Source organism: Myodes glareolus, chromosome 1, assembly GCF_982192425.1.
Source record: "Myodes glareolus chromosome 1, mMyoGla1.1, whole genome shotgun sequence".
In the NCBI taxonomy this organism is placed as follows: Eukaryota; Metazoa; Chordata; class Mammalia; order Rodentia; family Cricetidae; genus Myodes; species Myodes glareolus.
The window spans coordinates 72,576,105-72,591,071 of NC_142026.1; the positions used below are offsets into that span (position 1 = coordinate 72,576,105).

Sequence of the window (14,967 nt, forward strand, 5' to 3'; positions counted from 1 at the left end):
TCAGGCTGGGCAGCTCAAGGTCGGGCTAATCACTACTCTACAGTCTAGATTCTCTGTTCCTTCTGCTAGTCCCTAATGCTGTGATGAGTCTCAGGATCCAGAACCAGACTGACAGATCCATCACCTTGAGCTGGACAGCACCAATGGGTTCCCGTGATCCCAGCTACACCTACTGGATCTCATGGACTTTGGAGAACAATTCTGTCACCGGAGTAGAACACACCAATGACACTAATATCACATTAGAGACCCTGGAACCTGGGAGCTGGTACAACTTCACTGTCTGGGCTGAGAGGAACAAAGTCGGAGGTTATCACAGTAGTGTTCGTGGACCTACTGGTAAGGCTTGGTCCAGTTCTGATCACAGCACTATTGGGATGTTATTATATTAATATTATATATAATGTTATATTATATATAGTCTGTGATATATATCATAGTCTGTGTAGGGTAATATAAAATATATAATCATATTTATTAATAGTATATCATATACAAACATATAATGATTATATATTACATAGTTAACATATTAATATTATATCATATGTTATATTATACACATAATGCACATTGTGTAATATATGTTAATATTAACATATCAATATATTAATACAATATAAGTATATAATTATAAAATTAATTTGGCATAGCATTATATATAATATAATATATTAATGTGTATAATATAATATATCAATAATAACATAATATAATATATAATATATGATAATATATTAAATGGAATATAATATAATAAAATAATCTATACTGTTATCTAATATATTAAGATATAATATCTTAATATATTATATGCTAATATAATGTGTAATATTATATATCCCTCCACAGACTGTGACACATACATGTAACTAAAATATTTCTAAAGTGAAAAATGTGAGTGGACTACAAATTCCATAATTTCATGAGGTTGGAACTTTATACATTCAGTAATACAGAGTCCAAGACATTGTGGGGGTTTGTAGTCTGGGAGGACTTTAGTCTTTTGGGGACAAGAGAAGATGAGGTGTTTGAGTCTGGAGTGGAAGAGAGTGGGCACGCAGGTGAATGGCTCATCCTGATGATTTCTCTTGCTTTCTCTACTCAGTCCCAGCTGCTGTCAGCAACCCCTCCTGTGTCAGCACCTCTGGGGGCTACGGGGTCATTCTGACCTGGTCCTGCCCATCTGGAGGTTATGACACCTTTAAGGTGGAAGTGGGCGGACAACAGAAAAACCTGTCTTTCTGTGGGAAGGGCATGTCTGTGTCAGATCTTGGGCCAGCTCAGTCTTACACGGCCACCATCACAACTGTTTTGGATATTTTGAAGGCCTCACCCGTCTCTGTGACCTGCCACACAGAGAGTGCAGGTGAGTGGAGCCCTGGGGACAAGCCTTCAGAGATCGCCAGAAAGGGAGGCCATGGGTTTTTTGTTTGTTGTTACTTTTTGTTTTGTATTTTTGTTTATTGTTATTTGTTGTGTTTTGTTTTGGTCTGTCTGGTTTTTGTTTTCTGACATCTCCCTCTCTGTCCTTTCTCTCTGAGTCTGTACGTGTGTGTGCAACTTCATGTACACAAACATGTATGCATGCACGTGGCCAGAGGACAGTCTTGGGTGTCGTTCATGTATCATCTACATTACAATAGTTTTCTAACATTTACTCATTTATTTTTCTTTATTTGTGTGTGTGTCACGTTGCACATGTAGAGGTCAGAAAACAAATTGCAGGAGTCAGGTGTTTCCTTCTGCCATGTGGTCATGGGGACCCAACTCCACGTCTTAGGCCTGGTGGCCAGCACCTCAGCCCCTGACCCATCTCACAGTTCTACATAGTTTTTTCCTTTTTGAGAAGTAGTCTCTCATTGATTGAAACTGACGAAGTGGGGTTGTGCTGGTTGGGGGATCTGCATGTCTCTGCTGCCCCAGACAGATAGTATAGGCACGTGTCAGCATCTGGTGTGTTCTGAGATAGTATAGGCACACGTCAACATGCCTGGTGTGGTCTGAGATAGTATAGGCACACGCCAGCATCTGGTGTGCTCTGAGATAGTATAGGCATGTGCCAGCATCTGGTGTGCTCTGAGATAGTATAGGCACGTGCCACCATCTGGTGTAGTTTGAGATAGTATAGGTGCATGCCAGCATCTGGTATGTTCTGAGGTAGTATGCCTGGTGAGTTCTGAGCCCTAACTCAGTCCTCACGCTTGCAGGGCAAGCACTTTACCGATTGAACCGACTCCCTAGCCCTCCTGATTTTCTTAAAACAGTTTTCTGAAGATAAAATCCATTGGACGTACAACTCATTCACTTGAAGTCACCAAACAACTTGATGCTAGACAGTGTATTTCCAATGCCATTGCAGCTTTCATTACCATTTATTTGGGAATAATTTTTTTAAATTAAAAAATACTTATTTTGGGTTGGAGAGATGGCTCAGCGGTTAAGAGCACTGGCTGCTCTTCCAGAGGTCCTGAGTTCAATTTCCAGCAACCACATGGTGGCTCATGACCATCTGTAATAAGGTCTGGCACCCTCTTCTGGCCTGCAGGCATATGTGCAGACAACATTGTATACATAATAAATAAATCTTAAAAAAAAGAAAAGTACTTATTTTTTTCTGTATAGATGTTTTTGCCTTGAGGAGTGTATGTGTACCATTCACATGCAATATCCTTAGAGGCCAGAACAGGGCCTCAGATTCCCTAAAACTGGTGTTACAAATGGTTGTGGGCTGCCATGGGGTACTGGAAGTTGAACCCAGATCCTCTAGAAGAACAGCTGATGCTTTTAATCTTGAGCCACATCTATCCAGCTGCATTCTCTACTTTACCTTAGTAGATTTTTATCTCTAATCTTTCTTTTAAATTTTTTATTACATTTATTTATTTGTCTTTGGGGGGAGGCACACACATACCACTATCCCTGTATGGAAGTCAAGGACAACTTGCTAGAGTCAGATGTTTCCTTTACCATGTGGGTCCTGTCACTGGGCTTGGCAGCAAGCACCTTTATCCCCTGAGCCATCTTGCTAGCCCTACCATGACCTCTTTGGATGTATCTTTCACTCTGTAGATGGAAGTTTCTGTCCCTTCCAGTCCTGTAACTATTCAGTCCCAAAGAAACACACAGAGGCTTATATTAATTATAAACTGTTTGGCCTATTAGCTCAGGCTTACTAACTATCTCTTACAACTTATATTAACCCATAATTCTTGCCTATGATTAACCATGTGGCTTGGTACCTTTTCTCAGTAAGACATTCTCATCCTGCTTCCATTGTGTCTGGCTGGTGGCTGCATCTCTGCCTTTCCTCTTCCCAGAATTCTCCTAGTCTGGTTGCCCTGCCTATACTTCCTGCCTGGCTACTGGCCAATCAGCATTTTATTAAACCTATATGAGTGACAAATCTTTACAGTGCACAAGAGCATTTTCCCACAGCACTGTCCTCTTTGTCTCTTCCTAGAAATCGGGGATTCTAGTAATACTAGGTGACCATCCTGGAGAAACAGTGGAAGTGGATGCAATGTTAAATGTATGTTTCTTGAACTTTGCTTTTCCCGGCTCTGTTGCTTGGGAGGGTTTCTCCCTTAGCAAACTAGCATCCTGGAGGGGACAAAGTGTCTGGTCAAATTATGGACCAAATTGGTGAGGTACACAAGTCCTCACAAAGGATGTATCTTCCTCCTGGAGTCTGTTGACCCCCAACTCTATACAGCCAAGATTGCCAGGAAGCTGCAGCCTCCAGCTTCCACACTGATGGAACTTTGGCTATCTAAGGACAGATCCTAGGAGAGCTGTGCCCATCAGAGCTGGGAACAAGCAAGTTCTTGAGTACTACCAGACATCAGCCGAGCTCCACTGCTCAGCACCCTTCCGCTGGCAAGCAAATCTCTGAGAAAACCAAGTCCTTCTCCTAAGGAGAACTGATGCCATGAAGATGAGGGAGTGTGTAATGGTTGGTTTTAACTGTCAACTTGCCACAGTCAGAGCCACTTGGAAGGAATAATCAGGATGGGTCTGCCTAGATTAGGCAAGTCCATGCATCCTTGGGTGGTTGTCTTGATTACCAGGAAGCCCCCTGCCCACTGTGGGTGGCACTGGTCCCTGAGTAGGGAATCCTGGATTGTATAGGCAGGGAAGTAATACACTGAACACTGACATGCCTTAATTCACTATCCTCCGTTCTCAACTGGGGATGCAGCGTGACTAGCTACTTCAAGTTCATGCTGTCAAGACTTCCCCATGGGGATGGATTGGAAACCAGGATGGTGAACCAGATAAGTCCATTGTCTTCTAAGTTGCTTTTTGTTGTCGCTGTTGTTTTTTGAGACAGGGTTTCTCTGTGTAGCCCTGGTTGTCCAGGAACTCACTGTGTAGACCAGGCTGGCCTTGAACTCTCAGGAAATCATTTGCCTCTGTCTCCTGAGTGCTGGGGTTGAAGGAGTGAGTCACCACGCCCAGCTAAGAAGACTTAGTGCTTTTGTTGAGTTTTGTTCCCAATCTTTCATGGAACTCCATGGGCATCTCCAGGGCATCTGATGTCCTCTTCTGATCTCTAAGGGACCTGTTCTCTCTCTCTCTCTCTCTCTCTCTCTCTCTCTCTCTCTCTCTCTCACACACACACACACACACACACACACACACAGAGAGAGGTTGTTATCATCATCATCATCATCATCATCTCTCTGCTTTTCACTGTAGGGGTCATTGTGGGAGCCATCGTGGGCATCCTCTTGCTTTTCATCCTTGTGGGCCTCCTGATTTTCTTCTTGAAGAGAAGGTGAGACTTGGAACAAGACTGGTGGTGGGTGTTTGACTAGTGGGAGCCCAGAAGGGAAGATGAGGATCCCTGGTCCTGGGCTCAAGTTGGAGTTTTACACCCCAGTGTCTTTCTTCCAGAAGAAAGAAGAGCCAGCAGAAGGAAACGCCCAAGGATCTGGTGTTCAGGTGAGTGGGTGGAGGGGAGCATCTGAGAAAATCACTGTCAGGTAAGGCAAGGGGGCATTTGCTGCTCCCTGGATAGGTCAGAGGGCAAACCAAGCCTCAGAGGGGATTGTGAGCCCCTGAAACGGGCCATAGCTGGTTCTTGAGACCCAGCCTAGAGTTAATTCTTTTTTTCTTTAAAAACTTTATTTATTATTCTATGAGAATTTCATACATATACACAATGTAGTTTGATCATATTCAGCCTAATTTTGAATTTTATTTATTTTATGTGTGTTGGCGGAAGTTTCTATCTAGCAAGCTGATCCCAAGTAACCACACAGAGGCTTAATATTAATTTTAAATACTTGGTCAATAGCTTAGGCTTGTTACAAGCTAGCTCTTACATTTAAATTAACCCATATTTCTTATCTATGAGTTGCCATGTTGCTTGGTACCTTTTCTTAGTACAGCATACTCATCTTGCTTCTCCCTACATCTGCTGGCATCTCTGACTCTGCCCTTCTTTATCCCAGAGTCCTTAGTTTGGTTGTCCGGTCAATATTTCCTGCCTGGCTACCAGCCAGTCCTTCATCAAGCACAGTGCACAGAAGGTTTACCCCACAGCATATGGATATGCTGCCTCTGCATGCATGTTTGCTTACTACATGCAGTCTTAGTACCTGAGGGGGGCTGAAGATAGCATCAGATCCCATTAGAACTAGAGTTACATGCAGATGGCTGTGAGTGGCCACGGGGCTATGGGTGCTGGGGGATTGAACCTGAATCCACTGGAAGACCAGCCAATGCTCTCAACCACTGAGCCGTCTCTCCAGTCCCCATTCTAACTGTTTTACCTTTATGTCTTTGTGTCCACACACTACACGTGCATGTAGACCACAAGGAGGTCAGGGGACTCTTGTGGGAGCTGGAGCTGGTTCTCTCTTTCTACATGTGGGTTTTGGGGATCTAACTCAGCTTGTGTTCTAGCACCAGAAAGGGTCGAAGAGCAAGATAACATAGACTATGCTGTACATGTGGAGACAAACAGCGCAAGAAGAGAGGAGAGGAAGGTCGAGGAACACTCTAGACAGGGCATGACAACTAGAGGAGGGGCCCAGGCATGGTGGCACATGCCTTTAATCCCAGCACTCAGGAAGCAGAGGCAGGCAAATCTCTGTGAGTTCAAGGTCAGCCTGGTCTACAAAGTGAGTTCCTGGACAGCCAGGGCTGTGTCACAGAGAAACCCTGTTTTGAAACAACAGCAGCAACAGTAACAAGAACAACAAAACCAAAACAAAACAAAAGAAGAAAAAGGTGATTCAGTCATGAAGGTACTTGCTGCCACGCCTGATGACCCGAGTCCAGTCCTCACCGTGGACAGAAACATGATTCCCATAGTTGTTTACTAACCTACACACACACCCACACCAGGGCACACACACACTTCCCTACCCACACCCTAACACACACTGAATAAAATGCATAATAAAAAAAAACTGCTAGAGGAAAGCTGAAGTCAATTAAGAAGAGCATGAGCAAAGAGCTGAAGGATGTCAGAAGGGCTTGGGACAGTTCTTGGGTGTCCTGTGATGTCCGAGGAGGGGCGACACCGCGCAGCTCGACGAGTAAGTGAGGTTTTTAGGGATTACTTAGGGAGCGGAGCGCTGGGTGCCTATAGAAGTCACCAGAACACCCCGGCGGCGTACGGCCAAGCTGGAGTGGGAAGGATAGAAACCCAGGCCTTGAGCGCCACCGTGTGTGCAAACAGCAGAAGTGACTACAGGCTGTTTAAAAGAAAGACACACAGAGAGTTTGTGCATCTAGGCTTCTGCGAAGGATTCTGGCAGCCTCAGGAAATTCTGTCAGGCTACAGAAAGGATAGTTTTGCTTTCTGGAAGTTTCAGATAAAGAGCAGATAAATGGCTGCAAGGTGGAGTTACTCTGGCTAGGACTGAGACCAGTCTCTGTACACGGGGTAAGGGCTCCCCCACTATGGGGACAGGCAAGTAACAGCAGTCGGGTGCTTAGGGCACTGTGAACCTCTGAGTTTGGGTGGTGTGAACACAGGGAAGAGTGTTAGGGAGCGATGCCAGAGAGGGGTCAGGCAGGGCTCGGTGGAAGAAAGCAAGGATACCAATGTACTTCTGGGGCGGGAGGGTTTTCTGTTTAAGATTTTATTATTTTTTTTTTTATGTGCAAGAGTGCTTTGCTGCATGCTTGTGCACCATGTGTAATGCAGTGCCTGCAGAGGACAGAAAAGGGCGCTGGATCGTGCAGAACTGGAGTCGCCTTGGCTGTGAGTCATTATGTGGGTGCTGGGAATCAAAGCCAGGCCCTCAGGAAGAGCAGCCAGTGCTCTTAACTGCTGAGACATTTTGCTATCCCCATCTTCTTCCTTTTAAAGGCTGAATAATACTTCACTGTATGAGTAGACTAAATTTGCTTCATCCATTCATTTACTGATGGACACTTGGTGCTGGCTCTTGTTCTATTAAATGTTTTAAATTACATTTATGGTGTGCAAGCATGTGTGTGGTGTACACGTGTGTATAAGCATGTGTGCATGCCTGAGTGTGTGTCTACATGTGTCTGTGTGTGAAGGAGTTGGTTCTCTTTTCCACCATATGGGTCCTAGGGATCAAAGTCAGGTAGTCAAGTTTACCTATTAGTGACTTTGCCTGCTGAGCCAACTTGCTGGCCCTTGGCCCTTGTCCTGTTATTTTAGAGGCAAGGTTTCATTATGTAGTCCAGGCTAGCCTTGAACTCTTGGTGCTCCCCCTGCCTCAATATCACAAACCCTGGATTTTTATTGTGTATGACTATGCATGACCACTGATGGGCGCTTGTGTTGCTTGCACCTATGTCCTTCTGTGAGCCATGCTGCCATGAATGATGCTGAGCTGATAGCCTTGGAAATTGTTCTTTCTTTGGTGGATTTAACCAGCAGTGGCATTGCGGGATCAAAATCATTGTAACTCACTATGTAGACCAGGCTAACCTCGAACTCACAGAGATCTGCCTGCCTCTGCCTCCCAAATGCGCGGTGCTTCATTTACCTTCTTATTTTGTGGAGTGGATGTGAGGCGTGGATGTGAGAACTAACGGGAGTCAGTTCTCTCGTTCCAGCATGTGGTTACCAAGTATGGAACTCCAGCTATCCGGCTTTGTGTTAGGACCCTCTACCTGCTGAGACATCTTGCCAGCCTCAAGGTACTTAAAGTCTTTACTATTATTGTTATTATTATTTTACCTTTCTTCTCGCCACAGCGTCCCAGGGGATATCCTAGTCAAAGACTTTGCTGACCACGTCAGGGTGATGGAGAAGGACAGCAACTATGGATTTGCTGAGGAGTATCAGGTGGGTGAGAGCAGAAGCATCACAGCTGGTCCCCACATGCCCCGGCTTCCCAGGCCCTCTGGGTTGAGCTTGAAAACCGAGCCATCTCTCCCGCCCTTAACTTTTTGGATTTATTTATTTTTATTTTATGTGTGAGTGTTTTGCCTGCATGTATATACGTGTACCATGTATATGCAATGCCTACAGAGGCCATAAGAGGGTGTTGGATCCTCTGCAACTGAGCAGCCATGTGGGTGCTGGGAATTGAACCAAGGTTCTTTGTAAGAGCAGCCAGTTCTCTTAATCATTGAGCCATCTTTCCAGTTTCCGTGTGTGTGTGTGTGTGTGTGTGTGTGTGTGTGTATGTGTGTGTGCCATGTGGGACTTTCTTAGGGATCACACTTAGTCCTTAGGCTTGATTACAAGCACCTTTATCCAATGAGTCATCTTGCTGGCCTTTATAATTTATTTAGATTATATTCACCTCCCTATCCTCCTCTCTTGTCCCGTCCCCCCTCACTGGTGCTGATCTCTTTCCTTTTCCAAAGTCCTCCCTTTCTACTCCCCAACCACCGTGTGTGTGTGTGTGTGTGTGTGTGTGTGTGTGTGTGTGTGTATGTACGCACCAATGAATTGTATTAGGGCTGTTCACAGGAATATGGGTGAGGGATTACTGAGTGATCCAGCAACCACTAGCCGCCTGTAGATCGTCTATAAGCCCCACCTCCTTTTTGAGACAGGCTCTCATGTAATCCAGGCTCTCCTGGAATGTGCTATATAGCTAGAGAAGACTTTGAAGTTATGATCCTTCCCCCTGACCTCTGAAATGCTGGAATTACAGTTGTGTTCCACCGAACCTGGTTTATGCAGGGCCTTGGCCGTGCTAAGCAAGCACTCTGCCACCTGAGCCAATTCCCCAGTTTACCTCTTTCAAACTTGCAGAAACTGTCAAGCGGGTTTCTTTCCAACTCTCTGAAACCCTGAAACAATGGCGGTTATTTGTTTAAGCACAAGGACTCCCTGATGCCTTACTTCTCAGGGCATCTGTTGGAGGAAGCCTCTCGCTGACCCTAAGTCCTCACAAGTATCCCCAACATGGATGGTCATATCCTTCCAATGTTTGTGAGTGTCACAGAGTCCCAAGATTCGATGGATAGCCAGGCGGTGGTGGCATATGCTTTTAATCTCAGCACTCAGGAGGGAGAGGCAGATGGATCTCTGGGAGTTCGAGGCCAGCCTGGTCTACAGAGCAAGTTCCAGGACAGCCAGGGTTACACAGAGAAACCTGTCTTGAAAAAAAAAAAAGAAGAAAAGAAAAAGAAAGAAAAGAAAAGAAAAGAAAAAAGCCAACCAAACAGATAAACAAAAATATTCAATGGATGAACAGAGGAGGAGGATGCTAGAGGAGAGTGCATGGAGGAAAATTCAACACCTTGAACCTCTTGTCTGTCTCTCTGCCTCTAGCAATTGGCTCTGGAGGGCCAAGGCCAGGCTCAGACGACAGCATTGGCTCCAGAGAACACATCCAAGAACCGCTTCAGGAATGTACTGCCCTGTGAGTGTTTGCCACCTGCATCTGCCTCCCCATGGAGTCTGCCAGACCCCAATCCTGCTCTCTCCCTCTCCCTCTCTCTCTCTCTCTCTCTCTCTCTCTCTCTCTCTCTCTCTCCTTCTTCTTCTCTTCTTTTCCAGCCGCCGCCGCCGCAACAGTGTGTGTGTTTTCATGCATGTGCATGCAGGTATGTGTGGATCTGTATGTGAAAGCCAGAAATCTTCTTCAGTCACTAGCCACTTCTAATTTTGTATTTTTAAAAATTTTTATTCTGAGCCAGGCAGTGGTGGTGCATGCCTTTAATCCCAGCACTCGGGAGGCAGAGGCAGGCGGATCTCTGTGAGTTCCAGACCAGCCTGGTCTACAAGAGCTAGTTCCAGGATAGATTCCAAAGCCACAGAGAAACACTATCTCAAAAAAACAAAAACAAAAACAAGACAAAACAACAAAAAATTTATTCTCTCTCTCTCTCTCTCTCTCTCTCTCTCTCTCTCTCTCTCTGTGTGTGTGTGTGTGTGTGTGTGAGAGAGAGAGAGAGAGAGAGAGAGAGAGAGAGAGAGAGAGAGGGAGAGGTTTGTATATGGACGCCCATGGAGACCAGAAGGTTTGGATTGACTGGAGCTGAGTTATAGGTGGGTGTTGGGAACTGAACTCAGGTCGTCTCAAGAACAGCAAATGCTCTGATCCACAGAGCCATCTCCCTGGCACCATGGGTTGTTTGTTTTTGCATTTTTTATTTATTTAGAGTGGTGGTGGTGTGACATGCGTGCCACAGCCTATTGTGGAGGTCAGAGGACAGCCTGTAGGAGTCAGCTCTCTTGTTCCACCATGTGGGGACCAGGATCAAGGTCCAAGGTTCATCAGGGTTGGTGGCACCTTGCTGAGCTATCTTTCTGGACCTAATTTTGGTTTTGTTGAGACAGGGTCCCAGTCGCCCAGGTTGACATCAAACTCACTGTGTAGCCAAAGATGACCTTTAACTCTGTTCCTCCCACCTCTACCTCCCAAGTGCTTGGGTTACAGCTATCACAACACCCGGTTTTATGCAGTACTAGAGATTCAGCCCAGGGCTTCTTGCAAGCCAGGCAAATACTCTACCTAGCAGCTGAACCACATACTCAGCCCTGTCATGTTTTTGGAAACAGCATTTTTTCACTGATCTGGAACTTACTGTGTTTTGCTGGCCTGCAACCTGCGCTGTCCTCCTGTTTGCCCCCACCCCCCCACCCCCTAGTGCTGGAATTACAAGCCTACTCTCCCGTGCCTGACTTTTTGATATAGGTTCTGGATCTGGACCTGAGGCCACACCTGTGCAACAAGCCGTTTACCAGCCGAGCCCCCTCGCGGTCCTTCTTTGTTTGGTTGGCTTTTGTTTTTTGTTTTCTAAGACAAGGTTTCTCTATATAACAGTCCTGGCTGTACTGGCTCTCACTCTGCAGACCAGGATGGCCTTGAACTCACAGAGATCTGCCTGCCTCTGCCTCTGTCTCCTAAGGAGTGCACCACCAATGCTTTGCTCTCCGAGCCCTGTTTTCATTGCTGATGCTGCTGTGTTCTCCTAGATGATTGGTCTCGGGTGCCCCTGAAGCCCCTTCATGATGAACCAGGCTCTGACTATATCAACGCCAGCTTCATGCCTGTAAGGTGGCAGTGGGGGGGGCACTTTGTGAGTCTGGAGAGACAAAGAGCTGAAGGGGGTGCTGGTCATCCGATGACCTCTCCTTGACATGCCTGCTTTCCTCAACTAGGGTCTCTGGAGCGCCAAGGAATTTATTGCAACCCAGGGTCCCCTGCCTCACACTGTGGGTGATTTCTGGCGTCTGGTGTGGGAACAGAAGAGCCACACCCTGGTCATGCTGACCAACTGCATGGAGTCTGGACGGGTGAGAAGAGATCTCTGTCCTGGTGCTGACCACTGAGCACCAACCCTTGACTCTGCCCCACCTGGACTCTGACTTGGTGCAATCCCTTCTACACACCTCTGAATTTCTCCAACACAACTCCATCCATCTCCAACAAGGAACCATCCCCTCCACTTTCATAGTGTCCACAGATCCGTGTGTGTGTGTGTGTGTGTGTGTGTGTGTGTGTGTGTGCACGGTCCATGTTCTGCTGCTGTGAGTGATTGCCACAGATGGGATATTTTATATAGAACAAAGGTTCATGTGTCTCATACTTCTGGAGGGTGGGAAGTTCAAGATCATGATGCTGGCATCTGGGGAGAGTCTTCCTGCATCACAACAAGATGGAAAGTACCACGTGGTGAGGCACAGCCAGCATGCCGGTTCAGTTCTCTTTCTCATCATATACAATCATGAATATCATACTGAGGGTCCCTATGACCTCATCTCATCTTAGTGTCTTCCCATAGACCTCATTTCCAGATACTGTTCACCTATGAACTTGGGAATGAGGCTCTCAGTTCATAAGTTTTTAGAAGAAGCACATTCAAACTATATCAAGGTTCCACAGACCTTGAAATGAAGGAGCCCTCTTGGCTGGTGTGAATCTATTCGATCTGGCACCCCTGTGTTCTACGTTGTTGCCAGGATAGCAAGCATATCCTCACCTTGACTAGAAGAATCACTGAAGAGACCAGTACTTGCTTAATATGCATGAGGGCCTAGGTTCAATTCCCAGCCCCGTATAAACCTATGAGGTGGCACAAACCTATATAATCCAGCACTCTGGAAGATAGAGACAGGAGGACCATAAGTCAAGGTCATCTTTGATTTCAAATAAAGCCCAAGTAGGTCCTCTCAGGGGAAAAAAAACCAACATGCAAAGGTGTCTTGTTCTCAGGGGTGGGGAGACGGCTCAGTGGATAAGGGATCTAACACGTAAGCACAAGGGCCAGAGCTTGGATCCTCAGATCTGCATAAATGCCAAGCAAGCACAGTGACTCGCTTGTAATTCTAGCCCTCAGAAGGCAGAAAAATGGAGGCTCTGGGCCAAGCTGGCCAGCCAGACCAGTCATAGTGTGCAAGTTCTGTGTTCAGTGAGAGACCCAGTTTCAGCGAGTACAGTGTAGAGTGTGGTTGCGAAAGTCTTGTGACAACATTCTCAGGCATCCATACCCATATGCACACACATGTGTGTTCATTCCCACAGCGTGCTCACACACACACACACACACGCACACGCACATGCCCCATTCTGCTCTCTGACTGTCCTGGTCTCCCTGCCCAGGTGAAGTGCGAGCATTACTGGCCTCTGGATGCTCAGCCCTGCACGCATGGGCAGTTGCAAGTGACACTGATGAGTGAGGAGGTGAAAGAGAACTGGACAGTGAGGGATCTTCAGCTCTTCCATGTGAGTCCCTTCAACCCCACCAAGAACACCTCAAGAGATCTCCCTGCAGTGTGTGGCCCAGAAACTCCCTCAGCAGGCATAGAAGCTTCTGGAGTCTCTACACTCTCCCTGCTCAGCCCTCATCTCCTTTCAGGTGGGAGAGCAGCAGACTCACTCTGTGCGCCAATTCCACTTCCTGGCCTGGCCAGATCATGGAGTTCCTTACTCCCCAGACTCTTTGCTGGATTTCCAAAAGGTGCTGCGGGAGTGGGTGGACCAGAGCATGGATGGGGGTCCTCCCATTGTGCATTGCAGGTGAGTGCTGCCCTGGAAGTCTCTCCATTGGAGAGTTCTGTCCCCTGTCCCCAGGAACTCAGAATCCATCACAGACATGCACACAAACGCATAATTAAAAGAAAAATACAATCTTTAAAAATCAATTAGGGGCCGGACATACACCTGTGATCCCACACTTGGGAGGCAGAGGCAGGTGGATCGACTTGGTCTACAGAGTGAATTCCAGAAGACCCAGGGCAACACAGAGAAGCCCTGTTTTGACAAACCAAAGCCAAATCAATCAAACAACAACAAACCACACACCAATTTGTTTAGGAGTTATTCCTGTGAATTTCAGCTCCACACCTTTTATTAGCTGCATGGTCTGAGTCATGTGACTTCCTCAACTTTCATGTTGCCACCTGTGAAATGGGTGTGCGGATACATCCCATTTTTATGCTTGGGAGCAGTGACAAGACCAAGCAGCGTTCACAGAACATGGAGGCAGAAACTGCTAGTCACTGTCCTTATTGTCCCACAGTCCCCACTTAAACTGCGACTTGTTGAGTGTCACACCTTCTGGGTGCTCCAAAACCATTCCATCTCAGTTGCTAGAACTCCAGACTTGCCCTTCTTCTGGAAGCCTAACCCCTGTCTTGTCCCTTGCCTAGCGCTGGTGTGGGCCGGACGGGCACCCTCATTGCATTGGACGTCCTACTCCGACAGCTGGAGTGTGAGGGGCTGGTGGGTCCCTTCAGCTTCGTGAAGAAGATGAGAGAGAGCCGGCCATTGATGGTGCAGACAGAGGTGAGGGGCTCTAAGGGGGTGTGGGCATGGTGTGGGAATGAGGTACCCTTTGGGAGAGCATTCCTCATCTCTATGCATCCCCCCAGGCCCAGTACATATTCCTCCACCAATGCATCTTGAGGTTCCTCCAGAAGTCAGCCCTCATCCTAAAGGAATCAGTCTATGAGAATGTGCCAAACTTCGTTTACGAGAATGTAGCTGCCATCAGAGCCCATGAGTCTGAGGTCTCAGCTACTGGGTGCTGAGCCTACACACAGAAATAATCAGGCTGGATATGGACCCCTTCTGAAGCCCAGAATTCTGAACCTCCAAGAGAAGTGAGGTTTGGAGTCTCAGCCTCCCCAGCCCATTGGAAAGCTATCTCCTGTTGTCCACGGACAGGATGGGACTGCTATACTTCTAATATGAACCTTGTGGGAGCTGGGAGCCTAAGGACAGGGGCAACAAGGGGATTTCCTGTTCTTTGAGTGGAGGTGGCTGTGACTGGGGCATGCAGGGTCTCAAAGAAATGGACTGGAGCCTGGATTTAGAAGAAAGAATCAGGATCTGGAATTCTGCTACCTGGTGAACAAGGGCGGGCAGGCACCTGCCCCTCCCCCGATTATTTCAGAAAATCAGTCTCCTTGAATCAGAGGCTGAAGGGAGTCCCTTTGCTTGTGGTCTCCGTGCAACCTGTGCCTGCACATTCTTTCCGTTCATATAATTTATTGAACTATTCTCCTCGAAGGTGGGTTTTTGTTTCTGGAGATAATATTGGGATAGAAGAGGGGTTCCACAC

The 14,967-nt window shown here is 46.8% G+C and overlaps 1 protein-coding gene across 4 annotated transcripts in view; it reads left to right on the forward strand.

Annotated features, from left to right (window-relative positions):
* Ptprh (protein tyrosine phosphatase receptor type H) overlaps positions 1-14,915 on the forward strand; it is a 31,847-nt gene extending 16,932 nt beyond the window's left edge. For 3 of the 4 annotated variants that reach the window (XM_087909611.1, XM_087909615.1, XM_087909614.1), the window contains 12 exons: positions 70-339; positions 1,109-1,369; positions 4,702-4,780; positions 4,900-4,947; positions 8,194-8,284; positions 9,728-9,818; positions 11,378-11,454; positions 11,564-11,698; positions 13,005-13,127; positions 13,261-13,421; positions 14,054-14,189; positions 14,276-14,915. In XM_087909611.1, the coding sequence (XP_087765737.1) occupies positions 70-339; positions 1,109-1,369; positions 4,702-4,780; positions 4,900-4,947; positions 8,194-8,284; positions 9,728-9,818; positions 11,378-11,454; positions 11,564-11,698; positions 13,005-13,127; positions 13,261-13,421; positions 14,054-14,189; positions 14,276-14,434 (1,631 nt within the window). In that variant the 3' untranslated portion in view covers positions 14,435-14,915. The remainder of the gene's footprint in view (positions 1-69; positions 340-1,108; positions 1,370-4,701; positions 4,781-4,899; positions 4,948-8,193; positions 8,285-9,727; positions 9,819-11,377; positions 11,455-11,563; positions 11,699-13,004; positions 13,128-13,260; positions 13,422-14,053; positions 14,190-14,275) is intronic. The other variant, XM_087909612.1, reaches the window with a different exon arrangement.
* The last annotated feature ends 52 nt before the right edge of the window (positions 14,916-14,967 follow it).